The 25,817-nt window shown below is 50.2% G+C and overlaps 1 protein-coding gene and 1 long non-coding RNA gene across 3 annotated transcripts; one reads left to right on the forward strand and one right to left on the reverse strand.

Annotated features, from left to right (window-relative positions):
• Positions 1–38: 38 nt before the first annotated feature.
• LOC109312953 lies at positions 39–12,031 on the forward strand. Its single transcript, XR_002101938.1, has 3 exons — positions 39–641; positions 5,997–6,000; positions 12,017–12,031. It is a non-coding gene; the product is annotated as an uncharacterized LOC109312953 (long non-coding RNA).
• Positions 12,032–12,261: 230 nt separating this feature from the next.
• SDS (serine dehydratase) lies at positions 12,262–25,817 on the reverse strand. 2 transcript variants are annotated; one of them, XM_019539341.1, is made up of 9 exons: positions 25,741–25,782; positions 23,419–23,449; positions 21,191–21,351; positions 20,448–20,487; positions 19,026–19,165; positions 18,536–18,627; positions 17,094–17,321; positions 16,186–16,310; positions 12,262–14,356 (listed from the first exon to the last, which is right to left on the reverse strand). In XM_019539341.1, exons 3-9 carry the CDS (start codon positions 21,341–21,343, stop codon positions 14,166–14,168), a joined length of 969 nt encoding a protein of 322 aa, XP_019394886.1. In that variant the 5' UTR covers positions 21,344–21,351; positions 23,419–23,449; positions 25,741–25,782; the 3' UTR covers positions 12,262–14,165. The 2 variants fall into 2 exon arrangements, with proteins under 2 accessions (XP_019394886.1, XP_019394885.1); XM_019539340.1 differs by lacking the exon at positions 23,419–23,449 and having other exon boundaries at positions 25,741–25,817.

Genomic DNA, 25,817 nt, shown 5'->3' on the forward strand with positions numbered 1-25,817 from the left:
TTACTGTGGAGTAGCCTAATAACACTGCACAGTAGCATATTAGCATGGTTTTTGACTAGCACACTGCTGTACAGTGTTATTAGGCTACTGCGCAGTAAGCATCTCATGTGGGCATGCCCGGTGTAACCAATGCTTTTGCTTCTTACTGAAGCTGTGGCCTGGACTGTCCCGAGGTGCGTACCTCGGTTTTCTTCTGCAGCGTTATTTTACCTTGCAAACCAGGTTCTCCTTCCCTCCAGAAATGTGGCACTGCTCTTTTCCAGGCAGGTCCAGCTTCCCATTGTACCCTCCCTCCCCTGCCTTGAAGGTGTTCTGTCAGTGCTGCTTCCTTAATACCCCTGCTTTGGAAGCTGGTGCCCAAAGTCCAGAGCTGACACCAAATCCCAGAAGGAGGCTGGCAGCCCCAGGAAGAGCTGCATGCTGTGGTGGAGCTGTGCTCTCGGGGGCTTCTGCACTTCTATTGGTGCCAGGAAGTGACAGGTCTGGGGCATAAACTCTTGGAGTGACCCATAGGAAGGAGTATGTCCATTCTTTGGACCCATTACAGGCACCCTTTGTAATTTACCCCCTCTTGAATGTAAACTTCAAAGCAACTGGTGGGGGCAACTGGAGATCTGCAGCCCTTAGTCTTCCACGATGGGGTTGCACCAGCCTAACCGTGTCTCTGGGGTGCCAAGGCAGATTGCCCTTCCTGGGTGGAATTGTGCGTGGCATGTCACATCTCTTCCCTTCACTTCATTTGCAGTGGGCTTGGAAACTGTCTTGAGAAACAAGTGGGCTGTGTTGGAAAGGAGTCTTATTACTCTTGTTTTGTTTTGGCTGTTGTCTGACATGCCTGGGGCCACATCCCCTAGGCTGCTGCTGTGCTTGTTGCATCCTCCACTGGTCCAAAAGGTGAGGCCTTAAGGGGATTGGGGTGTAGGGCAATCCAGTAGGATAATGTAGAGGGGTTCCACTGAGGAGTCCCCAGACCCTGAGATTTCTTCCTGCCCTTGCTCTGCTTGCAGCTCTTATTTCCCTGGGATTGGATTCCAGTTGTGTGGGGAGAACATACCTGGGGCAGGTGACTTCACATGTTCAAGGGAAACGGGGCATGACTGTTCCCCAGGCCAGCTGGGTCAAAAGTGTTCCTCTTTAAAAAGGTAGGGGGGAGGGGGAGGTCCATTGAGCAAGCCCCTCACTGGAGTAGGACTCGGGCACTGGCAGGGGCCGGTCCTGGAGGATCGCTTGCCTCTTTGGAAGGGCTGTGGCTGGCTCCAGATTAGCCTGGTGAATGTATTTCTGCGACTAACTGCAAGGCCAGGCTGTGTATAATCAATGCAAAGGAAGGCGTTCCTGTCTTGTGAGATCAGGAATCAAAGGAGCTGAATGTTTGGTTAATAAAAATAGACTTGACTTGTCTCTTTCTTGTCTCTGCTCTTAGAGAAGGGGGTTTGCTTCATGCCCTCCATGGGGACCTGGAGATTTGGAAGCTGCAAGGGACTGTTAGGATCTGGCCCCAAATTGAGGTAGTGGTTTCATCCAGTAACTAGTTTCAGGCCCATCACTGAGGTTGAGCAAGTGCATGTCTCAGATTTCATAGATTTCATAGACATTAGGAGCTGGAAGGGACCTCAAGAGATCATCGGGTCCAGCCCCACTGCCATAGGTGGGAAGTCAGCTGGGATAAAAAGACCCAAGGAAGCAATATATCCACCTGTTTTTTGAAGGAGTCCAGAGTGGGTGCTTGCATCATCTCCGGGGGGAGTTTGTTCCAGACCCTGGACACAAGCACCATAAAAAACATTTTTTCTTATATCCAGTCTAAATGAGCCTTCCTGAAGTTTATGGCTGTTAGATCTTGTTATCCCTTGTGGAGCTCTGGTGAACAGTTCTTCCAGGTCCTGATGTACCCTCTTATGTAATTGTAGGTTGTCACCAAGTCCCCTCTGAGCCTTCTTTTCTCAGACTGAAGAGTCTCAAGTCCCTCAGTCTCTCCTCGTATGGCCTTCCCTCCAGGCCTTGGATCATATGAGTGGCTCTCCTCTGGACTCTCAAGCTTCTCCACGTCCTTCCTGAAGTGGGGGCCCAATACTGGACGCAGTACTCCAGCTGTGGTCTCACCAGGGCCGAGTAAAGCGGGAGGATGACTTCCCTGGTTTTGCTTCAGATGCATCAGAAGATGCACATCAGAGTTTGGTTAGCTTTGGCAGCCACAGCATCACATTGGTGGCTCATATTCATCTTGTGGTCAATCAAGACCCCTAAGTCCCTTTCAGGTGTGGCGTTAGCGAGCGTAGCACAGCCAAGCCTGTAAGTATGCTGAGGGTTCTCCCCACTGAGGTGCAGCACTTTACACTTCTCGGCATTGAAGACCATCAGGGTTTGATCAGCCCACCTTGAGAGCGTGTCCAAGTCAGCCTGTATCCCCAGCCTGTCTCGCAGTGTGACCACCCTCCCTCATAATTTGGTATTTTCTGTGAACTTGGCGAGTTCACATCTGATTCCTGAATCCAGATCATTAATGAAGATATTAAAGAGTACCGGCCCAAGTACTGAGCCCTGAAGGACTCCACTGGTCACACTGTGCCACGTTGATTTGCTCTCTTCAAATAGTACTCTTTGGGTCCGACCCCTAGGCAGTTGCCTAGCCATTGGACCATATGATGATCAAGGCCACAGTTCCCCAGCTTAACCATGAGGACATCATGGGGAACTAGGTCTTGGAAGATGTCCTCTTGGATCTCTCTGCGAGTATCCCAGGCTCCCTGATGGGGTGTGCAGGACCTCCTGTCAGTTATATCCTGAGAAGCAAAAGCCTTGAAGATGCTCCTTACTGTGAGCTTAATTAGGCTCAACCTCTGCTAAATTCTGCTGTTACAACTTTCACACTTTGGCACATGTGTGAAAGTAGCATCCCCAGCTCTGTCTGCTCCAGAGCCTCTGGGCCCAGCCTGGGAAAGAGAGCTGGTTTGCAATACATTTTGGGATAGCTGCGCACAGAGAAACCTGGGACTTTGGAAGAGTGGCCAACCCATTTTGCAGGCTTCATTAGGTGGTAGCAGATGGAGATTCTTGAAAGCTGACAGCTGCCTGAGAACATCCCAGAAGCAGGTCCTACGCGTGATGGGACCCACGTGCTGTTCGTGAATTGTGTGGAGTCAGCAATTTCATATCTTCTGCCCACCACACCACATAGCACAGTCAAACTTGAGCCACAACCAATGTTTCTAATGGTCCTAAAGCGATTGTGCCCTCCAGAAAATCCTCTTAGCCAGGACCCTCAAGCTGGTGGTTGGGAGTAATGAGATAATTAGTTTGGGATTAATTAGTTAATGTGTGTAAAGTGCTTTAAAGGAATAAAGTTCTCACTTGGGGCTAAGTTGTGGCTGTATGGAGCAGTGTGGCTGCCTGAGAGAGGGATTCCCTTCAGAGAGGTTAAACTGTCTGCCCTTTGGTCTAATTAGCCCTCCCTTGTTCTCAGATTAGGGTGCAGTGGTATAAAATGGACTGCCAGGTTTTCATCAGGTCTTCCTGTACGCTGAGCCCTGTGGTGCTTGGGAAAAGCCCCTCTGAACTCCAGTCCCGCCAGCAAATCCCTGCCCAATGGGCCTTTCCTAGGAGTCCTTCGACATCATTGCCATTAACTTTCTAGACTTGGTTACATAGGTGGAGTTGGGGCAGGGGATGGGGGTGTCAAGCATATGACCCATGGGTCCCATCTCGCCATGCAGAAGATGCACTTCTGCATCTGCCCCACAGACCTGGAAATTCTGTGCGTGAGACCAGCCCGGGTGGTTAATGTGGCCACTACTCATTGTGCCCGAGAATGTCCATGCTAAGTGGTTGCATTAAGCCTGTGGATCCTGATCGCCCTGTTGCCAAATTTCTGTTGTGATCCATGTTGGGGACATCTTGCCCTGGTGGCAGGGTGTGGTGGCCTCACATTGACAGACCAGCTAAGGCAGCTGTGGGGGTTAATGCCTGAGCCGCGGTATCACATGGGAGTTAATGCTGCTGTGGCCACCTGTCCCGTTGCTGAAGATGGGTTGTCTAGCCAGGAAGAAGTCCTGCAGTCCAGACCCAGCCTGCCAAGCCAAACAAGTTTGATGCTTCTGGTGACCAGACTGTACAGTGTTCCCTTTGCTAGGTAGAACTGGTACCGCTCAAGTGTGTCCTAGGCAGAGAATTAGCTGTTGGGAATAATTGGATCATTAGTGTGAGATTAATTACTCAATGGAGGTAGTGTAAAGTGCTTTAAAGTACAAAGTTCTCAATAAGGGCTAAGTTCTCACAGCTGCATGGGTGAGAAAGACTTGCTTTCTGAACAGTCAAACTCTCTGTCCTTTGACTTAATTATCTCCCTCTGTTCTCAGATCAGGACACAGTGAAAGTTGGAAGGGCTAAAGGTTGCTATTAAAAATCCTGTAGGGCTCAGTCAAAGCCTCTCTGTACCTCCTGACCTACCAAAGAATTCACATCCCATAAATTGCTCTCAGGCGAGCCCTTTCATAATACTTCCTTCAAGTTTCTAGACCTAGAGACCATGACAGTACTGTATTTGGTTTAATACTGTCATTCTGCCAGAGCAGACTGGATAATAGGCTTGGAATTTGCTCTGTATCATAAGCTCTGAACTGCAAATAGCTCCTTGGAGCTTGGTCTTCTCAAAGCAATCCGATGTCAATCTCTGTGGCTGTCAGCTTGGCCAATGAAGGTAACCACCTGATAAATGCAGTAGACTTAGACATTTGTAAAACAGTTCACTTAATATAGCATGATTTCATAGATTTCATAGATTTCTAGAGTCGGAAGGGACCTGGTAGATCATTGGGTCTGACCCCCTGCTCCAGGCAGGAAAGAGTGCCGGGGTTAGGTAACCCCAGCCAGATGCCTGTCTAATCTCCTCTTGAACATCTCCAGGGTAGGGGAAAGCACCACCTCCCTAGGAAGCCCATTCCATATTTTGGCAGCCCTCACCATAAAGAATTTCCTCCATATGTCCAATCTAAATCTGTTCTCCTTCAGTTTGTGGCCATTATTTCTGGTAACCCCGAGGAGCGCCCTGGTAAACAGTGTGTCCCCTATTCCCTGCTGGCCCCCCCCAATGAGTACACATTATATAAAATAATATAATAAAAGAAAGAGAGGAAGGAAGAAAAGGTAGAAAAGAGAAAGCATCCCCAAAAGGGGGCAAATACTGCAAAAGGGGCTTGTGCCATATAGAGGAGCTTCACATTTGAGGTGGGGGCCAGACAAAAGGGTTTCTTGCCACAGGAGATTCTATTCTCCCCAGAATAGGATGCAGTTCAATAGGGATAAATGCAACACCTTGCATTTAACCTTGTTGAACTGCATCCTATTTTGATCTGCCCACTTTCCCAGTCTGTGCAAATTTTCTTCACACAGAGCTCCTGTGCACAGCTACGTTACCTTTACTTCACGGCTCACCTTAAAGGCATATTATAAATGGAAGGCACAGTATGCTGGATGACCCCCAGTGACAGTGGTCACACCAAAATAACTTCTGTGGAGTTTGTGAGGCGGCAAGGGAACCTTGTAAGCCTTGAGCATTAAGTGGATGTTGAATATGCCTGAGAGAGGTCCAGCCAGCAATTTAAATGGCACATCAAAGCCACTGGAGAAATTAATTAGAAGGGCAGAAGATGGCTCTGCTCTTAACAACTGCAAGCAGCAAAACACTGGAAATATATAATGCCTTCCATTCAGATGGGGAAAAGTGGGAAAGAGGAATGTCTTACACAGGGGTGGGCAAAATACAGCTCGCAGGCCAGATGCGGCCCACTAGGCCATTCTATCTGGCCCGCAGGGCCCCTAAAACATTTAGAAAATTAATATTTATCTGCCCCTGGCTGTCTGTCATGCTGCCCTTGATGGCTTGCCAAAACTCAGTAAGCAGCCCTTCTCCCAAAATAATTGCCCTCCCCTGGTCTTACAAGAGTAATGGAGATGTTTGAGGATCCTTGCATTGCAAGGAAAAATACCACCTATGGGAGGTTTGTGTTCAGGAAGAGAATGCAGAAGAAAAGCACGCAGAAGACATAGTAAACAAGTTTGTTACAGGCCTGAAACTTAAAAAAAATAAGCAGGACTGTAAATATGGTGCACACAAATTCTCTCATTAAAGAGCAGATTGTCCTGTGATGTAACAATAAGAAAGTTTCTGAGCAGTTACCGACAGAGAGGGATTTCATACAAGGAAGGTCAATATGGTTATGTGACATTGCAGAACAAACAGACATACCAATTAAAGACCTAGGAAAAGGCATATAAAATATAACCAAGCGCTATTACTAACCCAGCAAGGAAAAGGAAGTTGGCAGGAAGCAAATTGGGCAGGGATGGAGACAGGAAGCAACGCCAACAATGTGGCAACCAGTGTGAGAGTAGGAAGTGCCTGGCATTCATCCATGAATATGCAGAAACTGAATATGCCAACTCAACCACTATGCTGAAGTGTGCAGGGATATCCAACAAGGGCATACCATTGGTTCAGTGAAGACGAGGAGCTGTTAAGCACAATTAAATTCAGTAGGGGGCCAAAACACAAGATAGGTTAATTAAAATGCATGTGAATAGCAGTTCTGTGACCTACACAATAAACATGGGGTACAATGTCTATTCTGGTAAATGTAATACTAGAAGCTGAAATGTGTTATTGTAAGGAACACATAAAAGAATTGAAAGTGTCTGCAAAAGCGTATAATTGAGGGACCATCCCAGCATGAACAGAGTGCATGCCGACACATTGATATGGAAGATAAAGGACACTCATGGTGCTGCTAGTGTTGGGCCTCTGCAGCTGTCAGGTGCATGGGTCTTGGTAAGCGGAAGAGGAACACAAAGAAGGTGAAGGACAACAAGGAACCTGATTTGAAGCATTAATATCACAAGGTGGGAAATGGGTGCTTTCCCATAACACAAGATGTGATTAAGAGGAGATGTAGTGATAAGTGCCGCACACCTTAGGGAAGAGGCTAAAAGAACTGCAAAGGACAGATAATTTAGAGAATAAAAGAAACTATAGATCAGATTCACTCCTTAGTAGTCACAGAGAAATGAGTCGGGGATTATAGTTGGGTGTAGACTCCAAGGGGGTGAATAGAAACTTAAGAGATGTCTTTCACTTGTTCCAAGAAGTAAACTATTGTCAGAGATGGCAAAAGCCAAACTCAGGAATTGGCTGATCCCATCGAATAATGAAAATTATTTAACGGGCAGCCAGGGACTGTGCACCATGGGGGGAGTGTGAGGGGTCCCCAAAGCCCTTTGCACCTTCCCTCACACCCACACCCTGCCCATCTGATCTCCACATTCCCCCCTGGGTACAAGCTCTGTGCTGCTGCCAGCCCCACCTCATGCTCCCTGCCCTGGCCCAGCTGCAGCTCCCCCTTCCCCCTGCCACCGCGGCCCCCCAGTTTCGCTACCTGCTGCCCTAAGTGAGCTGGAGGCCAGGGAAGCCGAGCAGGTCCCCTGGCAGCTACCGCAGTGGGAGCAGCCACTCTGCTGGGAAGCTTGCTTACTGGCTGGGTCAGCCCCTTCCGGGCACGAGGGTGGGAGTGAGGTGAGCGGGCTGGGCAGGGTACAATCAGTTGGTGGGTGCTCTTGAGCCTGATGAAATTGCCTGGCGAGCTGGATCAGAATATTTCAGAATCTTACCCTCTATGTGCGATACGCTCGTTGAGGGTAAGATTCTGAACGACAGCCAGCATGACTTCATCACGGGTAGGTCTTGTCTTAACAATCTTATCTCCTTCTATGAGCAGGTCTCTCACCACCTGGACATGGGAGAGAAGGTCAGCGTTATACACGTAGACTTCCAAAAGGCTTTTGATCTAGTATCCCACAAAAGCCTTGTGGAAAATTTGGAAGATTGTGGGCTTAATTGCTCAGCAGTTCAGTGGATGGAAAACTGGCTATATGGTAGGATCCAGAGACTTCTCATGAATGGATTTGTGTCACCCTGGCAAGAAGTGGCCAGTGGTGTCCCTCAGGGGTCCGTGTTTGGACCGGCGCTTTTCAACATCTTTATCAATGATTTGGATGTGGGGGTGAAAAACTCACGGGCCAAGTTTGCAGATGGCACCAAGTTATGGGGGATCATGGTCATGCCAGAAGATAGGCTGCAGATACAGGTGGACCTGGACAGGCTGGAGAGTTGGGAGGACCAAAACCAGATTAAGTGCAACACTCAGAAGTATAAGATGCTCCATCTGGGGACAAAAAATCCCCAACATACCTACAGGCTTGGTGGCGACAATTTGACTTGCACCACAGCTGAAAGGGACCTCAGGGCAGTGATCGACCATCGCATGAACGTGAGCCAGCAATATGATGTGGTGGCCAGCAGGGCAAACAACATGCTGGTGTGCAATTACTGTTGCATCCCATGCAAAACTAAGGAAGTGATACTTCTACTGTACTCTGCAATGGTGAGACCGCAGCTGAAGTACTGCATCCAGTTCTGGGTGCTGCACTTCAACAAGGACGTGCAAAGACTTGAGAGGGTCCAGAGAAAAGCCACCTGTATGATCAGGGACTTGCAGGACAAGCTATATGAGGAAAGGCTGAGAGACTTGGGCTTCTTTAGCCTATGAAAGAGAAGACTGAAAGGGGACTTGGTAGTGGCTTATTGCTACATCAGGGGATTACATAAAAAACTTGATGAACAGCTGTTCACCAGGGCTCCCCTGGGGAAGACCAGGAGCAATGGATACAAACTCCAGGAAGGATGCTTCAGGCTCCATTCCAGGAAAAACTCCTTCATAGTCAGCGTATCCAGCCTGTGGAATAAACTCCCTCCAGTGGTGGTGCAATCACCTACCCTGGAAATCTTCAAAAGGAGACTAGACAGTCACCTTGCTGGGGTCACTTAACCCCAGCTCTCTTTTCCTGCCTAGCGCAGGGAGCCTGGACCTGATGATCTACAAGGTCCCTTCCAGCCCCTAATGATCTATGAATCAGCCCATGGGCCATATTTTGTCCACCCCTGGATTAAAGTGATTTTATTTCTTGCAACCCCATCTGCTGTTTCTGTAACCCCATTTGGGGTCCCAACCCACAGTTTGGAAACCACTGCCGTAGAAAGTAGTTGATGAGATGAATTAGAAGGCACTTGCCAGCATCCCAGGGAAGTCACCTGACCAGAAGGGCACAGGGCTCTGGGAGAGAGAGAAGGTAGCTCCAGAGGCAGGGCAGGCACTGTGCCCATGGAGGCTGAAAAGGGAAGAGCTCTCCAGAGGTGCCTGTAACTGAGAATTAAATGGAGTGTGCTAGGCCTGAAGACAGGTAGGAAAGCTAATGGCTAGCAGCTCATTTTGACGCAGGCTGAGGTAGTAGTTTTGTTATAGACAGAGGGGCTTGTGTTTGATGTTGTGGTTGTGGCAGAAGGCCACCTCTGTTTCTCCCCAAAAACTCTGCTCCATGACAATTTGATTACGATGGGCCCAGCAGAGGATACACACCTTACCCTATCTCTTTAGGTAACCTGAGCTGGATACATTCCCGAGGGATGGGGGAAACCTGCTCCCTCTGCCTACATGACTGGCATCACATACCTGAGTGAGGGGCTTGGGCACCCTGGTGGGCTAGAGACTGCAAGTCTGCCTAGCAACCAGTGATGCAGTTCAGATTGGTTGGCTGACAGCCAACAGGTGCTGGTCTCCATCGGACCAGGTAAATGAGGTCATATGGGCTATATAAGTTAAGGACTGCCCAGGAGGAGGGGGCAGCAGCCATGAGGAAAACTCAGAGAGAGAGAGGAGCTGGAGCATCTGAAACTTGCTCTCTCTCTCAGAACTCATGATCAAGGAGCTGCCTGCCTCCAGAGGGAATCTCCGCCTGCCTCTGGATGATACTTGTGAGTAAACTCCCTGAGATCTAACTAGAGATATAGCTTGCAGTAACTCAGATACGTGATCAAAGGCTACTCCAGCCACCCTGTTTGCTCTATGGGATTTCTCTGATACTACTCAACTCTGTACTCTATTTCAACCCTACTCCGTGTAACCAATAAAGTTCTCCTTTGTACCTAATGTGGGAGACTTATTGGGAGTGGGTCTAGATTATGCTGTGGGGTCCCCTTGGTTCGGCTGACTAAGGGAGACCACTAGTTGTCCTTCCGACTGAGGGAAGTATCCCAAGTTCTTCAAGTGAATCAAGTGAGGGCTACTAGGACTGTGTTTCCCAGGACAGAGCCAGAATCAAGCTCATTCCTGGGTGGTGGCAGCTCTACCCCCAAGCTAGCGGGTGTGCTCCAGGAGAGGGGTTGGCCAGACATGAGGTGCCCCCAGGGAGGGACTCAGAGCCTGGAAGGTGGTCGGGCACAGTGAGGTGGGTGGCTCAATGCAGGAGCACTCGCTACTGGCCTGCCACAGTGGTTTCAGTCTGGTCTGGTGCCTGGGGGGAACCACGACGGTCTGGTGCCCAGGGGTGGACCAGATACTGAGTGACGATCCAAGTGGTTTAGGGCATCAGCCATTGTGAGGGGTGGTTTGGGTGGTCCCAAAATTCCTGTAGGGGGGTGCAGCAATCCCATAGCACCTGCAGGGGGGTCACATAATTCTTATGCTGCCCAAGAGGGGCAATCCTTCAGTGCCTTGAGGGGTGCACCCTGCACACCCAGAGGAGTGATTCCAGAGAGCCTAGGGAGGCTCAGCAGCCCATGAAAGGGAAGAAATAAGGCCTTGGAAGTCACACAAGAAGCTGGGAACCCTAAAAATCAGTCTGGTCAGTGGACTAGAGATAGACAGTTCAGCAATAGCCATGTGATGCCATGTGCCTACCACCACTGGGCTGTGCCATGTCCCCTGCCTACCCGGTGGCGGCAGGCACATGTCATCATGTGCGGCTCCTGAGGTAGCAGCAGCAGGACACAGAGCTCAGTGCGCAGCAGGCATCCGGCCTCTGCTCTTCTTGCAAATTTGGGGAGAGGCACATGTCTCCCCTGGGAGCCCCCACCATGCCCCTAGATGAGCTGTCTGGGCTCCATCCATCTCACGATCTGCCCTGGCCTCAGGGCCCCATTCACCCCCGCCCCTGCCCTGCTCCCTCCCTCACTGTGGGGGCCTTGATCTGCGACCCCATGTCCTGTCCCTCTCCCCCCATCCCTTCCCCTCTACGGACTTACCTGCTAGGCATGTGTGTGTATGTCCTCAGCCCCTACAAATAATATTTTCTCCCTCTGCCTATGGGCAATAGGGCCAAATGAACATCAGGAGTGGTGGAGGAGAGTACTGGAAATTGCAAGACGTAACAGCCTTAAACTGAATATGAACAAATTTCACTTTCAAACAATAGAAATAGCACATTTGGAGACACAGGCTAAGGAATATAAATACATATTTTGTCAAAAGTCTGACCTTGTGACTTACTTAAATGTAAATGACTTTTTTACATAGCAAACTAAACCACTTTCCATTTATTTTAGTTTGCTATGGAACAAATTACAGCAGTATTCCTTAGGTGTACAAGGGCCCTATCTGGAGAAGGTGGTGGGGATGGTGCCTGGGGCACTGGAAGCCTGGCATGCTTGGGGAAGCTTGGGCTTGGTGGGCTTCCAGTGCCCTATGCACCATCCCCACCACCTTCTCCAGGTGCCAGCACACCCAGCTACCCTTCTGCCACCTTTCTGGGGCAGCCAGCTCATTCCTGGGTGGTCCCAGGAGGCAGGAAGGCAGTGGGAACAGTTTATGGGGTGCTGGAAGCCTGCCAAACCCGAGCTTCCCTGAGCACATCCAGGCTTTCAGATCCCCGTGCGGTGTTGCATCTGGCAGGTGCTGCCTGTGAGCTGGGGCTGCACGCATGCAGCTAGCAACCTGCCCAGGTGGCCCTGGGGGACAGCGCTGTCATGGAGGGAAGCACCGGGCTCCCCTGCAGCTCCTGGGTTGTGTGACCTAGCGGTAGCTTGTGTGGGCAGGCTCTGCCGAGGGAAAAAAGAAAGTGGCGAGAGGCCTGATCTTTCTTTTTCCTCCCAGAGCCTGCCTGTATCTCCTGTGGCTGGGGAGTGAGCTGCCAGTGGGTTGCACAACCCCTGAGCTGCAGGGGATCCTGGTGCTTCCCTCTGTGGTGCTGGTATCCCGTGGACAGCACCCACCCATTGGCACCTTGCCTGGGTGGTGTTGGGGGCTGCCACCACCGTGGAGAGAAGCACCTGGCCCCCTACAGCTCATGGCCCGCTGGCAGCTCACTCCCTGGCCGCAGGAGAGGCAGGCAGGCTCCAGGGGAAAAACAATAAGGATTGGGCCCCTCAGCATTTTGGGGTTTTTTTTCCCTTTGGCAATACCAGCCAAGCCTGTGGTGGAGGGGCCTGGTGCTTCCTTCTAGCTCTGACTTGCCTGCATATCTGTTTGAAATGTCTCCGATCTATAATAAAAACAAGCTTATTGTGTCTGTCCAGAGCACTCTGATTGGTTGTTTCTGTAAGCATTGTGATTGGCTGCCATCAAACAACATCAGAGTGCTCTGGACAGACAGAATAAGCCTTTTATTATTATTATAGATATTCAAAAAGTGGATGTGTTACAGAGAGCTAAGCCCTGGGTACAAGCTATCAGAGGCACTCTTCAAACCACCAGCACACCAACCCCTCCCTGCCCAGTGTGCACTAGGGTGATAAGTGAAAAAGGTAGATGCAGACAGATTGACCAGCTTGTTGCCTGTGCCCTTGGCTAAGAGACCAGGCTGGCAAGACTGTATGATGCCAAACCCATGAAAGAAGTGTCCAGACAGCTGTGGCAACCCCCATTGGCTGGGTTAGGTAGTACAACTCCTTTAGATTTGTTTTGCAGCAGTGCAAAAGAGTTCTTTGCTGCAGGAGGTAACTATGCCATCCTGAGAGGGCACTGGATACCTGGGGGCCAGCAGCTTTCCTACCCGCACTAGCTACCGAGTTTACCCTGAGTGGAAATGGGAGAGAGCTCTGATAGTGCTGACTGTGACAAACTGTCAATAGTTGGTCAGCGTGTGCTCTTAATGTTAGCTGGTTATCCATTTTCCCCCTTCAGTAACCCCTGTTGTAGTTCAGCATTGCTTGTGAGTGGGGAAGCATGATCACTTATTTTTCCAGATTTCTAGGTGTGGGCTCAAGCTAAGATAAAAATTTGTGTAAAAACCCTAATTCTGAACCTGTCCCTTGCCACTGCTGTCTAGTGCTCACTAGAAGGGTTACAGTCTGACAGCACCAGGCACCTCTTCAAAACACATGGGCTGTGCCATCAATAGGGCATAAAGACTAATGGCATCTTATGCCATCATATGCTTTCATCAGGGCAGGTGTCACCTCACTAGAATAAGCAGGGAGGTGCCTGTTATCACTCTTCAATATACACCAGTGGTTGATCAATCATAGAAAAGTAAGGTTGGAAGGGACCTCCAGTGGTCATCTAGTCCAACCCCCTGCTTGAGGCAGGATCATTCCCATCTATACCATCCCATAAAAGTCCTTATCTAACTTATTCTTAAAACTACACAATCAATACTGCACAACTCCAAGGCATATTGCCCAGAGACACCACAAATAACCCTAGCATACTACCTGATCTATATTGGTATCACATTGTTCTGGTGTATCAGCTATGGGCTAGAGCCATCAGGCCCCAGGAACATGTCTCTAACAGCAGAGGACATCCAGTGCTGCAGAAGGTATGTCAATCAGACTGCATGGCCTAGGGGTCACAACACTGGGTAGGACTCGGGAGAGCTGGGCTCTATTCCTGATCCTGCTGTGTGACTGAGCAAAATGCTCCCCCCTCTCTGTGCTTCTTTATTGTCTTTCATCTTTGTCTGTGTAGTTTGCAAACAGAGATGACCTTTCACCATGTGTCTGCATGGCACCTGGGACAACAGGGCTACCCTGGCATCCATTGACAGGAATGCACCACCACTCATAATGCACCACAGACCTATGTCAGTGGGTGGTGGGAAGGGGGGAGCCATTCCTTCCTGACCTCTGAGCTAGTCATGAAGCCAGGCCCTGAAGTACTAGATCTGGAGCCCTCAGGCTGTCTGACACAGGGGGAAGGGTGTTGTGATGAGTTAGAGCCCTATAGCATTGCCAGTGCAGTGACTGCCAAAAGTATCATTATGCTTAAAAATAGGGCCCATATAAAACTTCAGCACCACCAAGCTCTGCCCCAAGCACCCACAGCCCTGCCTACACTGAACTTCTAGATGCTCAGCTTCTTTTTGAGGTGCTGAAGCTCAGTCAGGCTGATGTTGTTGCCACCACACACAATGATCACAAGGGAGCTCAGCATGGCATCCAGCTTCCCTTTGGCCTGTAGCTTCTGCACCACATTGCTGTAGACAGCACTCAGTGTTGCCCCACAGGCTGGCTCCACCAGGATCTTCTCATCATCTGCAGCAGGGGGAAAAGAGACCGGGAAAGGTTATCTACCACCCTGAGGGGCAGCTTGGGTGCTCCCCTCCCTCCCCGTTCCTATATCTGCGCAGAGCAAGGGGTTGGAGGCAAGAGTCTAGACAGACGTTCACAGAAGCAGGGCACAATCTTCTGACACGCTTGTCCTCCTGCAGGGGTGTCCATGTGGTGGGGGTGGTGCCTTCCACAAGGGGTGGCTGCCCATCAAATGCAGGTAGGGGAAGTTCCTTCTCCTGCTGCTCTTCCCCATATCTATGCCAGGTTGGGAGGGACACAGATCCAGCTGCTGGGCCAACCCCTGGGTAGGACCCATGATGAACCCCCTATCATGGAAGGGGAGAAGTTGCTGGTTCTTGGATTTCTTGCACTTGTCATCTTCAAAGAGTAGGTTTTAGGCTTAAACTCTGGTCTGGATCAAAGTAAGACCACACCCTCTTGAGGCAGCTTTCTGAGAATGGGCATATGGACAGAATGGGCCCAAATAGCATTAGTGTGACCGTGAAGAGTTCATGGGAACTCTTCCTGGGTGTGAGACCTGGAGAAAATGACTTGTTTGATCATTGTCAAAGGTGCCACAGATCTTGCTGGTTTTTAGTAGCATCAAAACCATGTAGGCAGCTGCTGGATAATGACTAGCAGGGGACACTCTTGTTCCTTTCACCCTCGAGTCTTGAGTGTCAGGCAGGTTCTCACTGGCACTGGCACTGTTTCTCAACCTTTTTAGATTCAAGACACCCATAATTGAACTCAAAGCATCCTTTGGAAAATGCCAGCTCTTAGTTTTAACTTGTTTTTTGCCTATCAAAAAATATTACAGCGATTCTTCTGTTGCAAAGAACTCAGAGGGCACATTTGAGGTGCTGCAAACTTCATGCAGCACATGTGCACCCATGCGCTGTACTGCTAATTTGCAGTGTAGCAGTGTTTTTTTGACACCACGAGATCCTAGTACCAAAAAAACCCCAAACCGCTGGTAAAAAAAGTGGTGCGGCACATGTGGTAGCAGAATGAGCCTCCAAAAACCAGAGTCTGGCCAGCCAAAACCACGCTCTGGCTGCTGGCCAGGATCTACACAGCTGGTTTGGTGCTGCTGCTGCCCCAAGAGATGCCCAGAGCCCCAGGTAATGGTGCTGGGGCCACCACAGGTGCTGCCCCAACTTCCTCTCCCCTATCTGGGTTCCTTTGCCACACACCGGACTGCACATGCAGGGCGTGCCCAGGGACAAATAGTAGTGGCACAAATATGGGATGCTGCTATTTGTCTCAAGGGAAACTCATGCCCCTGCATGTGTGTGCTTGTAGGGGGACACCCAGAAATTTCACAGCAAGTCAGAACATTTTGAACACTATGGATTCCTGTTTGCAGTAATCTCTGGGTTTATTCTGTGAATCATGTCTGCACACCTAACAGTACCAACACTATGTGGCACCCCACAGCACCCTTGAAAGGATCTGAAAGAACCACTACTGGCTTGGCCTGGCACTACGACACCAGTAGCATTGTAGGTAAGAAGAGGAGGGAGGAGGAGCCCTTTACCCCAGATCATCCACTGGAGGGAGATTTAATGGGGGTGGCTAGGTATTGAAGCAGTCAGCCACTGTGTGTGCAGTGAGGCTGGCTTCAGGATGGGACAGAAGGTGGCTAATGCTAGTACACATCAAGGCAGATAACTGGGGGGCACACCCTCCGATGACTGGCCTCGCTGCTAGCCACTGTGTACATTGCTGATGAGCAGCAAAGACCTCCCATTGTGTGTGTGTGAGTGCATGCATATGTGTATGCCCACACATACAGGCCTGTTACATACCCACAAACTTTTCAATAGCTACAATGGCCTCTTGGTCTGTGATGACTTCTGAGAAGACAGGGTGCTCTTGGGCCAGCCTCAGTGCCTCAGCTGCCACTCTCTTTACCCCGAGGGTCATAGCGACACTGCAGCCAGGAGGGGAGAGGAGGAAGAAAGAGTTCTTAGTGATAGTAGAGTCCCCAGGAAGTGCCCCTGTTACATCTGTTACCAGCTCCTTTTAAGGATCACGGGGCAAGTGTGCGAGAAGCTGGTTTAGAGCCAGCTGGGGAGTAAGTCCCTGCTGCCTCCAGCAACCTTCTAGGCAGAGCTGGGGACTTGGCTGATGCTGCACCCTCAGGGCAGTGCTAAGTCCAGTCTCCAGTGCTATGGTCACATGGTGAGGGGGCAGCAGTGAACAATCCCATATCAGAACAACTTCCTTTTGTCTCTCTCTCTCCTCAGGTTCCCCCTTCTCCCTTTTGCTCCATGGCAAGGGCAGCAGACAGCTGGCATGAGATACCCACCACCAGCATAAGCTGTTTCCTGCTTCCTCCTAGATCACAAAGTAGTTGTCTTTAGTGAGGGGAGAGCAGCATGGAGAACTGTCTCCCATCTCTTCTTGGCCCCATAGGATCACTATGCCATTTGAGAACATGTATGCCTGGGTAGAGATGCCCTGGCATGGGAGTGCAGTGCGATGGGGAATGATCAAAGACAAAGCGCATATAGAATCCAAGGCAGCTGGGCTGCAGCATAGAGAACGTGGAGGAGAAACTCCGTCAGACCAGGAGCATCTCCCCATTGTGGCTTGGATGATTTTTCTGTCCTGCTGCCATGGCCCCTCTTCTTAAATACTGGGTCACAAGCTGCTGGCCCAGAACAATGCTCCCCTTTCCCCACCGACATTCCTCCCCTCTGCGCCCACTCACCTGGTGATTTCTGGCAGTGTCACCAGCTTCCCAGCAGCCATGGTTGCATTCAGGCTGTGTGCCCCTGTAGTCTCCATGGCAATAACGGGCACATCCTTCCAGCCCACCTCCCGGAGGCCCTGGATCACTCCGCACAGCATACCCCCTCCTCCCACAGATAGGGCCACTGCCCCGGGCTTGGAGTCCATGCTTTTCTTCATCTCCCTCACCATGGATGTGTGTCCCTCCCTGCAAGGAGACAGTAGGAGCAGTCAGTGTTGTGGGGAAAGAAAGGTCAGGAGTAGAGATGAACCAGGATGAACAGCCCAGACTGAGCTGTGCATGGGGCCTCAGACAATGTGGGTCCTGAGTCTGCAGTTGTCCCAGCATCTTCTCACGGACTTAGATGAAACTTCCGCTTATCAGCAGAGCTGGAGAAGCAGGCTCTGGCCCAGTCTGGTATATTAGCCTCAGGCTGAACTGGAGAGCCACACTGTTCTTGGTGGCCTGTCACTAGCTGAAAGCTGAGGGCAGGCCCCTAGCTGATGTCAGTCAGATGATGGGCTAAACCAGAGCTGTCCAACTGGTGTTTCCTACGCTGCATGTGGCCCACAAGGGGTTAATTTTTGCCCCTCAGGCTCTCACCCAGCTGCCGCTCCCCCCATTACTCTGGTAGCAGCAGCACTGGGGAACTCTGGCCTCCCCTTCCCTCCTCTGACTTCCACTTTCTGCCCCGGGCACAGGGGCCAGGCCAGGGCAGGGCAGGGCAGTCCATGAGGCTGGGGGATCCAGCAGCCTGGAGTGCCCACATGGTGCTATGCAGCAAGGGAGCCTGCAGCCAGGGTGCTGAGGGTGAGGCAGTGGAGTAGGTTGGGGGTGGGGAAAGGGCACATGTGCAACAAGTGGCCCAGGGTGGCTGTAGCCAATGATGATGTAGCCCATGCTGCTGCGGTCTGTGGGGTACATGGCCCCCCAGCTGCTGAGAAGCTGGACAGCCCTGGGCTAAGCAAACCCTGACATGGATCTCAATTCCCACTCTTAGCTCAAGTGATATGTTCTGTAGCTCAGCTTGGGGCCAATACGCAAGTACCCCAGCCAGGCTAGCAGCACTGTCTGCTGTGGACTCATTGATTTGAAGATGCACTATGAGGAACCTGCATCCTCAGTAGTGGGTGGTGAATAGATGCATGCAATCCTCCTTGTGAGCTTCATCCTAGCACACCGATGGTGACCATGCTAATGCAGCTTCAACAAAGGGCACATTTTTGCCTTGGCATCATCTCGTTAGAGACTCCACCCCATCATGGGCACATAGTGGCCCCTTTGGGGCAACAGGCTGATAGATTTAGCTCTACTGCCCCTAGCTAGCCAGGGCACCAGGCAGGTTATTAACCAACAGGGACTTAAAGGTGTGGTACTTCCAGCTCCCACCAGCCACCCCTCTTGTGCCACAGGTCACTTACCAGATGAGGGGGTCATCAAAAGGGGGAACATAGACCCATTTAGGGTTGTTCTTCACCAGCTCCTTGGCTTCTTCAGTGGTTTCATCCACTGCCTGCAGAGCAGACAGATATTTTATTTGACACCAGTCCATGCAGAAACATCAGCGCAGTTTGTCTTTTACCATTTAGGAGGATGGGGACTGGAGAAGTAATGGGTCTCTCCCCATGGATTCCTGAAGGCTGTGGGTGGTAGTTACACAACTTGATGTGAACAACTGGCATGGATGTGGGCATAACTCCCCCTCTCTTAGTCTCTTTGCTCTACAGCAGAGACCTCAGCAGGGACCACTCATGGGGGCACGTGTACAGAGCAATGTACCTCACAGTCCACAACGTGATCTGCGCTCCAGATCTAGCTGTGCGCTGGTTCTGGGTAGACTGAGAAATATTGAACCTCCCAGCACAGACAGACAGGTTTCTTGTACACTCCCTCTGCTAGAAACACACCTACCTCTCCCACGATTTCAACAGTGGCTCCCTCATCCTTCAGCTGCTGGATGGTGAAATCTGGGGTGGATCTGGGAACAAGGATGGTAGCAGGGATACCCAGATTCCTGGCTGAGTAGGCAGCTGCCATGCCAGCATTACCACCTAAAAACAGCAGCATCAAGTGTCACAACTCCTCCCTATTCAGCAGAATCTGTAGCACTCCCTCCCTTATCCTGGGGATCATCTCTCCCATAGTTTCCCTAGCCTGTCCTGGGGTCTGCCTAGCAGGGGCATAGTAATGGGTGTGCCCTGGGGAGGTCATGATTAATCCAGTCAGTAGCCATGCCCTCTCCCATCAGAGCCTGTGTGAATGTCAACTTTCAGTCAAGTTAGTAGCAGGCTTTTTTGGAACTGAGCACCCTGAAGCCAGGAGCTCACAGGGAATTACATAGTTTTTCTAAATCACTTGCAATAGATGATTTGCTGTGAAGTCACACCAGACAGTATGGCCCAGCCACCGTGAGTCTAGTCCTGTCCAAATTTCCATTCCCAGTTATGCTGGGCTGAGAATCCTGCACTCTGCCAGCAGAAGGGCAAATCCTGCATGCAAGGACATGGGTGGGGGGGTTCAGAACAGAGTAGGAAATTAAGTGCTGAGCTCCCACATGGCCAAAGCTGCATAAAACTCTCCAGCCTATATTCCCCCCAGCCTATATATCCACACCACGTGGCTCTTTGCAATCATCATGCCACTACAAGTACCAGCCAGCAGGACACAGCTTGTCACACACTTAGGGCTTTCTGCACATCTCTATGGGTACACCTACATGTAGCATGACTGAATAAATTCTGGTGCAATTTGCATCAGAATTTAATCACTGCCAGGAATGTGTATATGTGTGCCTGGGAGTACAGCACCTTGAGGCAGAGTGGTGCAGCCCCAGCTGGCAGGGAGTCCAAGGGGTCAGCCTGTCAGTCTGGAGCTGCTCTGCCCCAGCTCAACATGCTGCAGAGGGGCTGGCTCAGGTGTGAGGAAACTGAGGATGATACAGCGCGAGGCCAGCCAGGAGGCAGCCCCCATGCTGTAGCACTCTTGTGCCCCGGCCAGCCCCAGTCACCATCTACATGTGCATTGTGGTGCACTAATAACTCCACCATAGGATAATACTTGTATTGGGCAATACTATCATATGGTGGAGTTAATCTATCCTGGCCTAAAAGTGCCACATGTGTAGATGGTGACACTTTACTGCTGAGCGTGTAGACACATGTAAACTACTGCTGAGTGTGTAGACAGCTAAACACATGTGTAGATGCCCCCTGTGACTCTTATTTACACATATGCACAAGGGGAGAAGCCAAGTCCAGGAGGTTCTGGTGTGATACATCAGCTACCTACTGCTCCACCCTGAGAGAGCTAGTGTCCCAGATTGGCATATCTCACCTGAAGCGCATACAAACTGCGTACAGCCGCTCTTCGCCTTCTGCGGAGATAAAGGAAGAGGAATGAGTGGGAGCTGGTAATGACCCCGATGACCCTGTGAGAGTGGCCCCTCTCCTGGTTCTACATTTGAGCTGTTTATTCCAGGTCATTGTGCCCTGCATTATACTCTAGGTCCTCTCTGCTTTTTGGTACCTTCACTATGGTCCACAGTGCTGTCAGAGCCACCATGCCACCTCCCATGCATTCGTGCCACCTCCTATATCCATTTCCATGACTCTCACTCAGTCCTGGCCCATCAATTCCCCACCCCCAGTTTCCTCTGGGGGTAGGTGGCTGGGTGGGTAGACTTGTGTGTCTGTTTTGGGACTGATGTGTGCTGCCATCCCACCATCTGGTAAACTCCATCCAGTTCTGCTCATTGCTAAGAGGCAGGGAGCATAGTGAGTATCCCTGCCAACTCTGTTCTTGTTCTTTCCAGTTCTCTCCTCCCAGGGGCCATCTCCATACTCCATCCTAGATGGGCACAGAAATCCAGGGCAGGTTTTCCTCAGTCATCCCAGGTTAGAAGCTGGCTTTCTGAGCCAACACTGCCTACAACATATGAATGCCTTTCTGTGCCTGCTACAAATGGATCCAGCCACCACCTAGCAACAGCACATCTTGGTTGTGCTATGCATTCCTCCTTCCCCGCTATTCCATGACTATGCTCCTTTTCCCAGGCCTCCAGTTCCCAGGCTCCATACCGTTTTACAGAAGTGGCCAATGCCCCGGATCTTAAATGAGCCAGAGGGCTGAGCACTGTCCAGCTTGAGGTAGACTTTGGTGTTAGCCACTTTGGAGAGGGCAGTGCTTTCCCTTAGTGGTGTGGCTACATGCAGGTTCCTCTCAAAAATCATTCTGAGGACTAAGGAAAGAAAACAAGACATGTAAGTGCCTCTGAGTCTTGTGTGAGCCTGTGACAGTCTGCCTTTGCCAGGGATTTGTACTGCAGGCCACAGCTCCTTTTTAAAAAAACATTGTTTCTACCCTTCCTGGCTGTGGAGAAAAGCTTTGAATTGATATGATGACAGCCTGCATCTGCCTTGAATTGCAGGGGACTGAGCTGCCCCATCCAGTGCCCTGCTAGCTCTGAAGCCTCGTAAAGGTTGAGTTAGATCTGAACAATGATCAGACCCGGCTGGGAAGGGGCCAGGTGTTTTCTATCACCTGAGAAAGCAGCCCTAGAGGGATGGGGCAGGAGAGCCTGGAACAGGGGGACTAAAGGGGAAGTGTCTCAGGGAGTGGCAGACCTGGGTAAGTAAAGTTGGTCTAATTGATGTGTTGTAGCTAGGAAGAGTCTTGGATGGGGCAGGATTCTTCTCTGAGCTGGAAAACAGGCTGCTACCTTAAGTCTGGATCGCATCAGCATGTTACCTACACTAGAAGAATGGAACCCGAGGGACCAAACTCAAAGCTGACGTAAACGGGGTCTGAATGTACCTGATGTAAATGGAGTCAAACTCCCGTTTGACTCCAAGTCAGTCAGTGGATTGTATTCAAGTCCTATCATCTCTTTGCATTCTTCTGTCCTTGTTTTCAGTACCATGTGGTTGGTGTGTATGAATCCAGTTTGCCATGTCCCTGTTGACTCTCCATCTCTCTCAAAACCCACCACTCTGGGGGAACTGGAAGCATACGCAGCAGAAGGCTGGGGCTGAACCTTTTTGTGGCGGCTGGCAATAGCAGCAGCACTACAGCACCACCATCCTGCAGTGCCCAGCACCACTTGGCAGGCAGCCACTCCTCTGCCACTGCATAGAGCACCAGTGCACATTAGCCCTATGCGGAGGGAGGGGCAGGGGGTCCCCCCCCAATAATATTTCCCCCCACTGCTTATGACTAGAAGCCCAAACTTCCCCTCAGAGGAGTAAGAAGTAGCATCCCAAAGATATCCAGATGCCTGTGAGTGTTATCAGAAGTTATCAGCAGAAAAACTGGTTAGACCTCCAGTACCAAAAGATCCCCCCAGGCTTGTGGGGGGACTTCCAGTAGCAAACAGCCATCAGGGCTTTATATCCTTGATATAGACCAGCCACTAGAAGGTGGCCATAGCATGCTTTGCTGGCACGTTGTACATGGTTGTCATGACCTACTTAAACATTTCTCCTCCTGTCTGCTTGTTTGTCCATCCATCTGGAAAGTAAACTCTTTGAGGAGGTTAGAGTGACTACTGTATCTGAGTTACTATTGTCTGTGAAATCCTTAGCATGCAGAGAAAAGGTACCTCAACAGATATGAACTTACAATTGGACAAAAACCCCTGTTGTTCTAATTGTTTTTTCTGCAAAATGCTAGGAAAGTCCAAAATAAACTAAGACTATTGTATTTCCTCCCCCCCCGTTTTTCACACTCCAAAGGGTGGGAATATTGTGGGAATATGAGACTGTTTTAGACTGGATATCAGGACACTCTGTGTCAGCAGTAGAACAGCGAGGCGGTGGAACAGAGTGCCTAGGGAAGCTGTGGAATCTCCTTCACGGGAGGCTTTCAAGAGGAGGTTGGATAAGCTTTGGTCATGGATAATCTAGGAGTAGCAATGCCAGGAATGTGCTATGAAGGGCCCAAGAAACCATCACAAAAAAAGAGACTGGAAACATATGTTTTAAACAAACTAGAAAAAATAAACATGAATAACCATAATAAATGTGATGCTTGAGCCTAGTGCTGCCTGGGTTGAGAACCACTGCTTTAGAAAGATGCTTTTATAGCTTCCGTCACCATGGGGTCTGAACACCCTTCGTCTGTAATGTACTTATCCCTGGAGCAATTTTGAGGCACTGAGACTAAGGGTCATATTCCTTCTCACTCTGAAGACCTCTTATGCCACTCAGGGCTTTAAGGGTGAGGTCTAGACATTAGATGCCTTTCAATGCAAAAGAGATGTGTTGAATGAGGGCTTTGTACAAAAATATCAAATGTACAAGTTTCCCACCTTAGCAGAAGCTGCTCTTTCATCACATTGCCTAAAAAGGAAAGGGAGAGGGAGGGTGGGGAGGAAAGTAAAAGTGAAAGGGCAGCCTTGGGGGTGGGGGAGGGGAAGGGAGGAAAGGAGTGGTTCACTGCAGGGCACAGAGTTCAGCTGGCCAGCATGATGCAGTGCAGTGCAGTGCAGCAAGGCCCAGTAGCAGCTCCCACCAGCTTGCCCCAGAGACCTCCTGTCTCACTCTTACTTTCAGCCTGGGCTATGACCTGTTCTGGGAAAGGAGGGGCAAGTGCCTCCCCTGAACCCTGTGTGCACTGCACCTCTCTCATGAATTGCATTTCCTGGGGGATTAATTCTGGCTCCTTAAGACACACACACACTTTAAAAAGACACTGTTGCTAAGTGAGTGATGTCCCCTTTGTGGGGTGTCCAAGTTCTTTGGGTCCTTACTCAGCTTCACTCCCTTTAGAACTGGCCCAGCTGGGGAAATCACTTGCCAGGAGAAATATGCAAGTAGATACTCTCAGTTAGATCCTGTTGCAGGCTCGTGGGTGTCCTCTGGTGGTCAGCTTGCCCTCCTGAAGTTCCCATCTGCCATGCCTTTATGATTGAGTAGGCTCATGGTTCAGCCAGGGGCAACCTTAGGTGCTCTCTTTCAGTGGTCACATCATAGAGCCACCTCTGCTTAGTCCCCTGCAATGTGACCCCTCTTCTGTCCACTATCAGTCCTACTGGTTTTCAGCCCAATCAGCTCCTTGGGCTCAACACTCTATGCCAGTTTCTCTAATTTTTGCAAGTTAGGCTGCAGCCTCCTTATCAGTCAGTCCCACCAGGCCCGCAGGGGCCCCTTATCAGTTTTGCAGGAGTTGCTCTCCCTTCAAACCCTAATTTTCTCTGATTCTATGAAATATGTCTAAATAACAAACATTCACTGCACTTGCTATAGGTGCCCTCACTAGCCTTCCACCTTCCCATCCAGCTCCCCCACGCACCTACATCCTTGTGGCCAGGTGACCACTTTGCAAAACAATAAAAAAACATCAAAAAAACTCAGTTCCTGTTGGGATGCCTTTCCCCTGGCATCTATTAACTTCCACTGGGGTTCATCCCAGCTCCAGCCCTCCTAAGCCTAGTCACAGTCTGTAGCCCAGATTCTTCAGGTCTTGGCAAAAAGCTCTTTCACTCAGCTGTGCCAGGGCCTGCCTGTCAGTTATTCCCAGAACTGAGCTTATGCCTTTTCCTCACTCACAACACCTAATGCAGCCCAGGGTCCCTTACATGCTCCCCTTCCTTCATCCTTGTCTTGGGGCTGGGGTCTGTTCATTGGATACTTCTTGTTTTAACTCTTCCTGGAAAAGAAGTCCTCATTTATGTGCTTCTTTTCTGGTCTTTGCTCTGTTGTGAAGTAGTAGTGTTGCAAACTCAAGTCTCAGTTAACCCTCTTCTTTGCAACGCATGTTATGCATGGGATTCTGGGTCAGGTTTTTCTGTTCTTCCTAGTTTTCTTTAATGATGTCTACAATTCTCTGTGGCAGCCAGTTCAGAAAGGGAATAGCCTGTTGAGGCCTGCGGATCTTCCATCACAGCAAACATTAGCGGGGCCAACATCTGATCCCAGTGTTTGGGGCCTGTCCTATACATATCTTCAACATGTTTTTTTAAGGTCTTACTGAATTGCTCCTTCATCCCTGTGGCCCTTAAGTTCTCACCTATACAACTGTTCCTGACCAATGCACCACATGTAGCAGGGCAAAGGGGTGTCCTGCAGTGCTTTGTTGCTCCCGGCAGTCAGTCCTTACCTACTTGCTCTCCCAATTTCTTGATGACCTAGTGATTCCTTCCTGCCATGTCTTGATGTTTATGATTAATATGGATTAAGCTCTCAGTTTCACTGGGTGTGTGCTCCCTTCCCTCTTATCAGTCAGTCCCGCCTCTTATCAGTCAGTCCCGTCGGGGTGCAATCCCCCTTTATCAGTCAGTCTCACCATATTAGCCAGTCCCACTGTGCCTGGGCCCTCCTTATCAGTCAATTCCCAACCAGCCCTGCCTTATCAGTCCTACTGGCCACGTGGCCTCCTTATCAGTTATCCAGAAGTTATCAAAATAGCTATAAATAAAAAAAGTTGACTGCACTCCACATGTGTCCTCAGTGGCCTCCTAATACCCCATCCAGCCACCCCATGCCTCATGGCCAGGCATTTATTTTGCAAAACCATAAAAAAATACAAACAAATCAGTTCCCACTGGGGTCCCTTTCCCCAGGCCCTCCTCAGGCTTTTATTCACTCCCACTGGGATTTATCCCAGGTCTAGCCCTCCTAAGCCTACTCACGGTTCGTAGTTCAGCTTCTTCAGGTCTTGGCAAGGAGTTTCTTCCCTCAGCTGTGCCAGGGCCTGACTGCCAGCTTG

The sequence above is a fragment of the Crocodylus porosus genome, unplaced genomic scaffold, assembly GCF_001723895.1.
Source record: "Crocodylus porosus isolate Cpor-Errol unplaced genomic scaffold, CroPor_comp1, whole genome shotgun sequence".
In the NCBI taxonomy this organism is placed as follows: Eukaryota; Metazoa; Chordata; order Crocodylia; family Crocodylidae; genus Crocodylus; species Crocodylus porosus.

Excerpts from the sequence above, each read along its gene's own strand:
- SDS (XM_019539340.1), bottom strand. The coding sequence starts at position 21,343 with ATGATTTTTGAGAGGAACCTGCATGTAGCCACACCACTAAGGGAAAGC. Across the intron at positions 20,488-21,190 it reads TTGGCCACTTCTGTAAAACG|AAGGCGAAGAGCGGCTGTAC; the intron begins GTATGGAGCCTG and ends TTATCTCCGCAG. Across the intron at positions 19,166-20,447 it reads GCAGTTTGTATGCGCTTCAG|GTGGTAATGCTGGCATGGCA; the intron begins GTGAGATATGCC and ends TGCTGTTTTTAG.